The sequence below is a fragment of the Sinohyriopsis cumingii genome, chromosome 12 (genome assembly GCF_028554795.1).
Source record: "Sinohyriopsis cumingii isolate HCF-2022 chromosome 12, ASM2855479v2, whole genome shotgun sequence".
In the NCBI taxonomy this organism is placed as follows: Eukaryota; Metazoa; Mollusca; class Bivalvia; order Unionida; family Unionidae; genus Sinohyriopsis; species Sinohyriopsis cumingii.
In genome coordinates, this window is record NC_142972.1 from 82,347,888 (window position 1) to 82,360,363 (window position 12,476).

The following is a 12,476-nucleotide window of genomic DNA, read 5'->3' on the forward strand; positions in this document are numbered from 1 at the left end:
CCATTTCTCTTCAACTCCACAACAATAAAACGATGGTATTTGGATTGCATATTATGACGTTTGTTTAAAGTTTAAACGAAATGGTTGTATGGTGATAAAGGATAACTCAACAATGATTCCGTAAGGGTAAATCAAATATGAATGGCGTAGACATGAGCAACAATTATCAAAGTGAACACAGCTGTACTTCCAGCCGTGTGAACTTACCTGTACCTGCAAACAGGCATTAAGGTCTAGCGATTCAAGAGAGAGAATAGAGATCAATTGGATTTTGTCAGGAAGGAATGTTGCAAGTCACAATTGTAAGTCAAAAGAAATTGCGTTATTATTATTATTATTATATATTACTATTATTTTTATCATTATTATTATTATTATTATTATTTTATTATTATTTTATTATTATACAAGTTAGATAATTATAATTCGTACTCCCGGGCCCACGAGTTACGGCACATGTCACCTTTACTGTAAACACCACCCCCTATACCATCTCGACCAGGCATTCGTGCGTAGCAGAGGCACCTGCATGTCGACCCCAGTAACAATTTCTGCTATGCACGAATGATTAAATCACCGACTTTGTGGCATCATTGTTGGTGATATGTGTGGACCCGGGGTCAAATCTCACAAAAGTACGAATTAAAATTTTCCAAGCCATGTAAAAATAATATTCATTCGTATTTAAACACACTTTTAATGTTATCAAGAATTCTTCTGATAAAAGGATATATGGTTAGCATCTCAGCTCAGTTTGGTATATATATATATATATATATATATATATATATATATATATATATATATATATATAATGAACGCTGTGTCAATGATATACTACATGATTTACAAACTTTTCATTAAAACGAAACGAGGATTACCGAGTTTTATTTTAATGAAAAATATATAAAACGACTGGAATTTCATTGATACAGTGTTCATTGAATTTCATTGATACAGCGTACATACTATACATATATTTTATTTATATCATATACAAATATACACATATTAATAAATCAGTCATCAATGTTATCGTCTACCAGACCAATCATAGAGTGTCATGGATGCCATATGGTTCGGTTTTCAACCCATAAAGGCCCTGGAAACAGTGTTTTTTAAATAAATAATTCTGAAAATAATAAATATACTTCATTGTATAATTAGTTGTCTTTTTAATCTGTATATAGTAAATTATATGGGGTTCTTTAGACATTCCAAATTTTGTAGTAAACAGAGAAAAGGGGCCTAAAATGGGCTTAGTTTGACATTCCAGATTTTGTAGTAAACATGGCCTAGGGGCCTCAAATGGGCTTATTTTGACATTCCAAATTTTATAGTAAACAGGGCCTAGGGCCTCAAACTTTCGAAGTGGCGCTGACCTCTCAACATCTAAAGGGTCCTGTTTGCCTATAATCACCTTGAGCAAGATTTACTTTGGTTTTATTATGTATATGCCTAAGATCATAAAGTATATCCGGATAGTCCAATATTAAAATTAATCTTTGGTTTACATCCATTATTTCTCACTGCGTTGGTTCGAGTCTATGGTTCGGCCAGTGTGTATATGTGAGAAAGCTTGCCAGTAGCTTCTCGTGGGTTCATGGTTTTTTCCGGTGTTTTCCTGGGTTCTTCCTCTGCCATTTATACTGGCCGCCATGTATAGCCTATCTTGTGCTGAAAAATGACGTTTAACCCTACAACAACAACAACAACATCCATTATTGATTTCAGTATCAGAACACATCGTGCCACTCACACTTGTAATTAGTTTGAACTATCTGAGAGGTAACACTTAACACAGCGTGAAATTCATGTCTATAGCAATATATGTTGTTTTGAACAGTACGAATTTCATGTCCATAGCACTATATGTTGTTTGGCACAGCATGACATTCTTGTCTTTAGTGATATATGTTGTTTGGGGCAGCATGGACTTCATTTGCAGAGCGATATCTGTTGTTTGGGACAAAGCAACATTGGAAAGTGCTAGTGCCTTCAGTGTTGTTCTTGAAGCAACATTCTGAAAAGTAAAGTCTGTTTTAATGTAAATAAAGCCAATTTGACTCCGTGCTGTAGGCGTAAATAAGGTCCGTTTACATAGGTATTGTATGTATAAATAGTGTCAATTTTCCTATCTATTATAGGCCTAAATAAGGTCAATTTGCCTATGTACTGTATGCGTGAATAAGGTCCATTTGACTCCGTACCGTAGGCGTAAATAAGGTCCATTTGCCTCTGTTCTGGAGGTGTAAAGAAGGTTAGTTTGTCATATATGCAGATCTATAAAATTTGCAAAGTTATACTAAGTAAAAATATACGGTACCTTGACCCATTATTCCTGCGCGCAGTACCGATGTTTTCAGTTATAGATGCTCTAATTATCTGTGATAAAATGCAACATTACCAGACACTATTTTTTGTTAACGAATGTTACTACAACAGTATGTTAACAATTTCCGTATTTACAATACTGATTAGTTGTCTTGCATAACTCTACTTCTGTTCACATTGGTGCATAACTCTACATTGTATATGTATATTTTGGTCATGTGCCATGTGCTGCGGACAGGGCTTTTATAATGAATCCAGTTAACGCCCTTAATTCCCTACCATAAACTAACTGCCAAAATGTAAATCAGCCTTATATATATATATATATATATATATATATATATATATATATATATATATATATATATATATAATGCGTCTTTTTCATATGGCTGAATTAATGAATTTTGATTGGAAAATATTTGAAAGTGTCAGTGCAGTTTGATTTTTACTTTGTTGATGTATTTGACCTCAGACTATCCAAGAGATACAGGTCAAAGGCACATAGTTTATATCCTTCTCATAGACTGTCACCGCACTGGCAACCCATATGTTGGGTGAATTTACACCCAGCGGATTAGGAGGAGAAGAGTTTACGGACAAATATAGATCCGTATCTTTCACTAAGAGATAGACGGAATCAAGGGACCTAATACCCAACTAAGCAGGTAGAGACTCTTACGACCCTAGAATAGTAATCATTACTCAGTATTGATGTCCCCCCCCCCTTCTTGTTCATTGCTGTTAGTATGGTATATGCAAGTATATTATGACATTTTCGTGTTTTATTTCCTTTCCTTTCTTTCTTTTATTTCTGTTAGGTGGATAATATTCCTAAAGTATGTAAACGAGTACACAGTCATGCATTATTCGGTGCAAGGCGGTCATGGGTAATAATATATAATAATACCATTTATCATTAGTGAGTCATAGCGAGTACTTAAAACTTTCACCATGAAACCGAATCAAGTTTAACGGTATTCAGCCCTTGATATGATTTATGATAGCTAGAGTTTTAGGCAGGGTAAATTTAATGTTCCTGTTTTCTGTGTCGTTTGTGTTGATCAACAATATGTGAATGCCTGGCAACATGATCCTCTCTCTCTCTCTCTTTCTCTCTCTGCACAGGGGCCATGCTCGATCCCTTCGGTGGCCTAAGTGGTTAGAGCATCCACCTCGGATGCTGGAGGTCGTGGGGTCAAATCCCAACCGAGTCATATCAAAGACATATAGAAATGGTACCAACAGCTGCCTCGCTATGCGCTCAGCATTAAGCGGTTAGTGCTAGACTTAGTGTCAGGATAATGTGACTGGGTGGGACGGGATGCTACATGTCTGCGGCATGATGCCCCAATGTTAGACATCACTATAAACTGTCACAATGCGGACATTGTAGCGATTTGACTGAAAAATTGTTAAAGCTACGTTAAAAATGCAAATCTCTCTCTCTCTCTCTCTCTCTCTCTCTCTCTCTGAATAAGCTGTTCTCTGCTTTTGAAATCTTTTTATAAAAGTGAAACTCGTCGTGATAAGTTCATGGAAATAAAAATGTTTAAAATTCAAATATTACTGACGTCATTTTGCGATTTTATATTTCGATTCTAGACAGACAAATACAGGAGTATAACAGCCCGATTACCCTGAACTATTAAGAGACTGTGTTTACGCGTCATTTAGTTTTTATCTACATTTCGTATACTAACATATACACATGCATGCAAATCTTGGCGATATTTATTATTAACCAGCGATACATCATTTACTAGCGCAATGACCTCCATTTAAGCTGTGCTTTCTATTGATTTTAATACCACGGTCATATATATATATATATATATATATATATATATATATATATATATATATATAATTTGTAAGCATTGCTTGAACACTGGTACCTTTAAAAGCAATTGACAAAGCAGCAGGACATAATTAGCCCTCCAATAAATCAAATTACTGAGGGAAATGAGCAAGTAAGTGCCATGGAGCATGCCAGGGCCGGATAGGGGGGAGGGGGAGTCTCCGGGGTTTCCGGAAACCCCACCTCCAGGCTGTTTAAAAAGCGTGCACACACGGACGTACACTCACTTGTCCCTTGAAAAGTAACTTTCGTTTTAGTCTTGCGCACGTTTATTTGGGTATTTTGCACACTTTTAGTAAATATACACACAGACTTTTGCTTTGGCGCTCTTGGGGGAAAGTCGGGACTCTTTAAAAAATTTGGAAAACCCCAAACCCCAAGCCCCGAACACTTGACCTGATCTGGCCCTGCATGGAAGGAAAGTTATGCATGATTGTGAATTTTCGTGGATACCAACTCAACAACAAATCCGTATTATTCACAGACAAGTCAGATTTCAGATGTTGTTTTCTTACATATACCGTCATGTGGACGGATAATCATAATTTGTGATCAAGTGATCTGTGTTGACATTTGTGATTGTTCATCATTTCTCGTGTGTAACGTTTTTGTTTGTTTTATGTTTGCAAGAAGCACAATAAGTCTTCCTGATGCATGGTTTGATGCTCTGCCGATATGTGTCTCTCATGCATAGTTTGATGTTATGCTGACATGTCTCTCATGCGTAGTTTGATAATATGCCGATTAGTCTCATTCATGCATAGTTTGGTGCTATGCAGAAAAGGGATCATAAATGCAGAGGAATTATTTAATTCTCCAATAAAAGCATACATAGTATCAAGCATTAACATATTTAACCCACGATTTTGCTACGTCAAAGAGAAAAATAATTTACAGCATGGCGGATTTAAAAAAACAACAACATTAACATCAAATAATCGATCCACATGCAATTTAGCTCAGTTAAGCAGTGATACTGAACTGAAAACGAGTACAGTCATTAGTTAGTCTATTTTAACGTAAGCTGAGTTAAACCAGCGGGATGGAACTACAATTTCAGTTATTTGAGACTTCCATGATGTACCTGTCATAAACCTTTTTTGTTAATAGTGTCCATGTATTTTAATGTGATTTATCTTTGTCATTTTAGAAGGGTTTTAAGCCTAATTTGTAATATCATATTGCCCTTTTAGGCATCCAGTTATTTCAGTAAATTCAAGATATCATATTGCCCTTTTAGGCATCCAGTTATTTCAGTAAATTCAAGATTTATCAGCTTGACAAATCAGTACTTCTACTGAGTATAACAGATCTGGATTTGTTTAGTATATGTTATTTGTGTTGTTTTGGGGGTTGTTGTTGTTTTGGGGAGGGTATTTCTTTATTTCACATTTAATACATATTAATATAATTTTCGATTCAGGTGTGAAGAACAGGCTACAAGTTGATTACAGACCATTGAGTGACCAACACCAATTAAACAAATGGCAACAATCCATGCAAGATTGTATCACACGTATGTGTGTTTGTCTCAGGTGCACTTTGTACGCCGTGTTGTGTAAGAATACAACAAACCTATTTTAAAGCTTTTACAGGAACAGAATCAATTAAATGTGACAAGCCTTGTTATCGGATGTAATCAGCCCAAGTACAAACAACTCTCAAGAGCTCTGGCATGGTTAGAAACTACAATCTATCAAATTGTAGTGGACTGTGATACTGGCTGATTTATCAATTCTTCGACAGAGGAGAAAGAAAGTGTCAGTGTCCCCGTCTACTTACGCACTTCCCCTGTTACGGCTACAATGCAGAGTGGTGAATGAGTTATTGCCCTACAGCTAAGGTTGTGCTGGTCAAGTTTTCTACAAAGAAATAAAAACAGGATGTCTTATAAGTGATTTACTGTGGTAAAAGTGAGTAATTGTAGCCTATGGGCGGAACTAACTTAATCGTTTATAAGTGCCCATAAGTTTACATTAGTCGAGTGTATCAGTAAATACACATACAAACATACTGACTCGAAAGTTGACTTTCTTGTTGCTCTTGACTTATAATCCGATCTGACGTAAAAAAATACTATCTTGAATAAAAAAGTATTATTTAAAAAGACCAGTGGTGGTTTGTCAAAGGATACTTTCATGAAGATTTTGTGCATTGTGAGGATTTCCCAACGTTTGTTGCCGACTGATTCCGAGTGTTGATTGCAAGTGATTAAGCTGTGAGACAAAGTTTCCTTTTCTATGTTACGGATGAATTGACCTTCGTAAATGTTTTGACTAGTTCTTTTTCTATGGCAATGAGCATTGTCAAAAGGAAAACTAATGCAAACGGAGTAGAGGCTTCCAAAAACGTTGTCCCAATCACGGCCAAGATGACAGCAGAAATTGGACATGCTATTAGAAGACAGCGAGACACAGCTGGTGTCAATTACTGGACAAATTCATCGAAAGGTTGTGTGCCGACTAACATCAACGATAGAAGAGCCAGTTATAACAAGCTTAGCCATATTAACCTGGCCTTCCCGGGAGTTTTCTTGCCGAGTTTGGGAGACAAAACGGCAGTTTCGGCCAAGAAAAAAGATTCCGCTTTTTTACCATCAGGTGTGAACAGTAGTACACAGCAGTTGATGAACACAAATTATTGTAAACGTAATGACAAGAACGGAAGTTCCGCAGCAAAGAAAGCGTTTGTGACGGACCTTACATGTCTACAATTGGCGGATACATTGTTCTCGTCCACTCATCCCACGATTGCTGGATTTCTAAACTTTCCGCCGGGTTTAATGCGTTATATGGATACATTAGATGCAAACTTGCAACCACTGACTGAGATTCAATCGGACGCTAATGGACAACTCAATAGGACCGATACCGGATATGGCACGATGCCGGCACCGGCTCTAGCGTTATCCAGGCAGAGAAGCAGGACCATGACGTGTTTCAGCTCAGACGGTATCGATTCTCCTAATTCTGTCTCACCAACTGGACAAAATGTGGTCACCCACCATTGCAGTACTGACACAAGTTCAGATACTGATGCTTCAAAAAAACCACGACCGCAAAAATCAATTCTGAAAACATCATTTATGAAGCCAGCATTTAAGGACGATACTGATAAGGAAAGCGTTGATTCCAAAACCTACAGGGACATACTTATGAAGTCTACCAGACATCCCAGCAGAAGAAACAGCAATTACTCTTACTCATCCCCACCCGGATTACTATCTTTAAATGAAACCTATCCAAGGAAAATTTCAAGGAAACCTGACCGACCCATGACGGGTGTTACTATAAAGGAACCTTTTGATAACGGACGAAAGAGTCGTGTTAGATTCAGTGTTTCCCATGATGTTTGGGAGTACACACCCTCAGAACCAGTGTGTGTTTGAGGTTGTTATATGTACACAGCATCCTAAACAAGTACCCTTACGTAAACTGGATATTATTTTAGTCAAGCCACGTGAATTTTCTGTTTGTTTAAGTACAAGTTGTAAAGATAATTCCATGTATTAATCTCTATGATCGACAGGTCGTACAGAGCATTCTAAACGAAACCTGAATCGACGTGAAGTCTCTTATTTTTATGAAAGTAAGCTCTAATAACGGGAGCAATGGTACGTGCCTTATGTTCATCATTCTCGCATGTTACTACCATCGAAGGTAATGTTTCAATGAATTGTTTATGCAACGACTGTAAGTTATTGAGATGTTCTGCACATGTAAAACCGTTTTGACTCAACTTGTACAATTATGCTCGTGTGTAACGATAGTAACCATTCGTTGACAAGAATGGTACACTAAATCCACAAACTCCTTATACGTTAAACACATTTGACATTTGTGCACCGATACTATTGTTGTTACAGGAATTTAAATATTACGGTGTGGTAGTTGTATTCAATTATTTACGTATCAGAATGGATACAATTTAAGATGCGGTTGAAACAAGCTTCAATATTCTTAACATTGTGTTTAAAATACAGTTTAAATAATTATCAATTTATTGTCTTTAATGAAAAATGAGTTACCTTGCATCTTGATTCATTAAATTCTTATATTTTTTAATTAAATTTCCAATCATTGTAATATTCATGATTGTCATATGACAAGAAAATTGAGAAAGTCGGTGAAAATATATGTGGCTGGGGGAGGGAGTGCGTTATATTTACAACGTACTGGGACGTTTATGTGCTAAATTACTTATCGCTTACCTTCGTATTTCCGATAAAGTAAACGTAACAAATGACATTTTTTCTGTAATACAAGACATACATTTTCTTTATGTAATGTTTTATCCCACTTGTTTACAATTGTCTGTAGCATATTTTATGTCGATGTCCCATTTTTCTTAGACCATTGTACTGAGAAAAGAGCATATAACGATCGTGGGCTCATTTCATGTGAACATTATATTAATGAAAGAAGAGTTCTTAACGTTCATATAGAAATGTTGACAAATAACTTGATCGCCAGAATAAATGAGCTCAACAATTTTATTATCCATGCATTTCTTAGTCTGGACCTTTTGAAAGACCCATCTCTCTTATGATTGAATACTGACTCGTCTCCAGGAGATTGTAATATTCGTCTAATTGAATTGGGGCCAGTGCATTATGTTCTTCACGACATCTGTTATATCGAAATTCTTTCTCTGTGATATTTGCTTGCACCGTTTCTAATAGCTGAGCCTACTTACTCAACGAAACAATTTAACGGCTAAGCAACTTTAATATGGTTTAATGCACGCTTTCGATTTACTATAAAATTAGGTTGTCCCAAGTTTGTCCTAATTGATCTAACAATGACAGATAGAGAGTGAGATAAAATTACGACAAGAGTTTGTGTATTTAGTTGTTATCATGCGCCCTTTAATGAGATTTTATTTCGTCTAGGAAAACTACGAATTGAAATCGGAGTGACTATTTATCAATATGTAAAGGATAATTGCGTATTCGCGGTACTATTGGAAAAGCAAGTACTTAGTAACTAGTATATAAAAGAAATGCATGTAAAAGTTATGAGATAACTGTCGTGATAGTGTGTCAAGTTCACATTTTGGTATTATTTGATTGTGAGAAAAAATACAGACGGACGGACTGATAACGTGGACTGATGAGACAGTAAATAAACGTGCATAGGTTTTAATGAACATATCAAAAGCAAAACAAAACCAAATGATCTGACGACTGCCATCATACTGTGTCAGGTTTGCATAATGACCTATCAGTATGGTGTGACATGTGAAATTTGGCTCTAAAACAAAATAGTTTAAATTATATTACCTGTCCCGATCATTAGATAGCAAAGTGACTTGTATTTGATATCTTGGCATTTATAGAAAAAAGTTGATGAAATTGTATGCAATGAAAATAGACAGAGTATTCATATACGTCATTTGTCATGTGTATTTACCGTTGCTCATGTAATACAGCGTGTCGAAGAATCGTATGTCTTTACAGCATCTTGATAACTAACAGTTTTATTTCCAAATACGAACTTAGCATAAAAGCTCCTCCAGATAAATAATTCACCAAAACAAAGGAGGGTGGGTTCGAGGGAGTTAGTGATACACATACATCTACAAAATACTTGGGCTCACATTTTATATTCAGTCTTAAAATTTCAAGATAACAATCGAAATGTTTGAGTTAGTATACCAGTTCATTCAAGTGGAATTTATTTCAGATAAACATTATGGTTAAGCATTTTGAAAATTACAATTTTCTTGAATGAGGAACCAAAATCACGTGTATAACACAAATTGGTTTTAAATTATTTTTTCATGGCGTTTTTAGGCACAATATTCCGTTTCAAATCATGAAAGAACAAGTTACTTCTCTACAGAACTGAAAAATAGAAGACTAAAGACTAATTTACGCATGAAAATGACGGAATAATTTCACCGAGCCAGAACTGTTTCAGCCACTAAAATTGGCAGGCCAGTACAAAGGGTCGCAAACTGTCTCCCGTCAGTGCCGTCATTGTACAGTAGTAACACACTACGATAACGTCTAGTTTGAAAACTATCACAAGAACTGCGGTGATTGGTCATTAGCTTGACATCGGCGCGGTGCACAGTGGGTAAAATGGACAAAAATGTGTGTACTTTATTCACAGATTTGTCTTGATAAGAACCTATGGTCTTAATAGCACCGGAAGAGTGACGCAGTTGTCAGACTATTATGCCTTTGACTAATAACCTTAGTAATTTTCCCTGGGGTTCAATTAGGATAGGTATAATAAATGTAGCATCGTGTGGTTGGTGACTGCGTGCACTAAAGTCATTAAAATTCCATTGTATCATCCCAGTCAACAAGCAAACAACTTAAGAGAAACAAGCACAGATTTATGTGCGGTGTCTGTTGTGCAAAAAGTTTCCTAGTGCATGAGAGAATATTTGTCCGCGAGTTAAAAGTCTTTCCCCTTATGCTCCAGCAACTTTTCACACAGTAAAACGTGTATAATTTCTTATTATGATGTGACCCTTACAGTGTACATAAAAAATAAACAAAATTTTTGTCAAACTCTCTCAAAAGTTATAATTGCACACGTTTCTCGCTGCTAACCTTTGCACTTGTTATCTACTCGATAACCATCCGATTCACGTCCGCGCGGTGCATAGTGGTTAAACATATGAAATGACGTCAACCGTCAGCTTGGCATAATGCTTCAACGTTAATAAAGCGTAAAATATTCCTGCTGATCAGATAATATGTTTCGCCAATTTGACAATGTATCGAGAAAAAACAAGATCCGTAAAATACGCCCAATATACACGTCACTTGAGAACTATAACTTGTTACTCGATATAATACTGCAAATGAGAGTTTTATCATAAGGATAAAATTACGCTCTGAGGATTTACGGACTTGAATATCACGTATTTGTGTTTTCCTTTACGATTTTTATATGCAATGGAAACGTTTTTAGAATTGTTCATAATGGGTATGAAAACTTGTTTGCTGCCTAACATGACGAGGAATATGGTTTGTTTACCAGCAATTCTGGCATTTTAGGAAAGCCCAGAGGGGACACTTCTGATTCTTGTCTAACATGAGATCTTGGTTTACTAACCCGAGCTCCAAATGTATTCCTTTGAGATCTCGTTTATTAATCCAAGATCCAAGATCTCGATTTACTTACGCGGATCAGTACATCGAGAATTGTGGATTAATACAACGTGATCTCGAATGAGCTCATCGAGATCTCGGATTAGTAAACTGCGGTCTCAGATTATAAAATTCTTGAAGTGTTCATTTCAGCGCTATCGTAATTCTAAGGTAAGTACACAGGCATAAGCTATTACGTATGCTATTTTCGTTTTCTCTCGATGACTTTGAGGAATACGTAGATTCCAAATATTGTCAAGGAACTGACGTAAAGGCACATAATAAGAACTTATGATATACATGAAATTATTAGGTTTTATGGTCTACGCAGATAGCAAAGAAGAATTAAGTATGTATTTAATCATACTGGATTAGCTTTATATTGAATGCGGATTTGGGTTCTAATCTCCGGAGAGTGCGAATGACAAATTCCTAACCTTTATAGTAGTATTCTCTGTATTAAACATTAATTCTGCCTAGTACACACACACACACATCACACACACACACACACACACACACACACACACACATATATATATATATATATATATATATATATATATATATATATATATATATATATATATATATATATATATATATATATATATATATAAAGAGAGAGAGAAAGATTTACAAATATACACCAAACGTAAAAATCTCTAAAACTGTATATGTACATTATTGACGTATTTAAAAGAACTATGTGTTTTGGGGAAGGACATTTGCTGTAAAGTGTAAAATCAAACGCGTTGAACAATTAAATGAGGCAATTTACCCCGTTTATACAAAAACATGGAAACTGATTTTCAATTGATCTCCAGTTGCCAACATTAGATCCTACCATTCCTCCAGTATCATATCCTACCATTCCTCACATACTTCCAGATATATTTTATATTTTATTTGATTTCTGTATTCAACACCGATTACCGTCAATGCAGTCTTCATCTAAGACCAAAATATATAACGGCTTTCAATGTTTGGTTATATTGGAACATCATCCTGTGGTTGTCCAACCAAAGGCATTATTTAGTTGATACCATTATGGATTACAAATCATAGACTACACACTGAAACGGGATTATGGAATGGTATAGCAATTTTATATAGATTTATTAGCTTTATATGATTTGAAAAATTTAGGAGAGGGATCATTCTTTTTCCTGT

General features: G+C 35.7%; 1 protein-coding gene across 1 annotated transcript; it reads left to right on the forward strand.

Moving 5' to 3' along the window:
• The first annotated feature begins 34 nt into the window (after positions 1-34).
• LOC149786836 (uncharacterized) lies at positions 35-9,583 on the forward strand. Its single transcript, XM_089977361.1, has 2 exons — positions 35-302; positions 5,619-9,583. The coding sequence occupies exon 2, from the start codon at positions 6,486-6,488 to the stop codon at positions 7,581-7,583; it is 1,098 nt and encodes a 365-aa protein (XP_089833487.1). The 5' UTR covers positions 35-302; positions 5,619-6,485; the 3' UTR covers positions 7,584-9,583.
• The last annotated feature ends 2,893 nt before the right edge of the window (positions 9,584-12,476 follow it).

Bases quoted from the DNA above. Each gene is read 5' to 3' on its own strand.
- LOC149786836 (XM_089977361.1), top strand. From the start codon at position 6,486: ATGGCAATGAGCATTGTCAAAAGGAAAACTAATGCAAACGGAGTAGAG.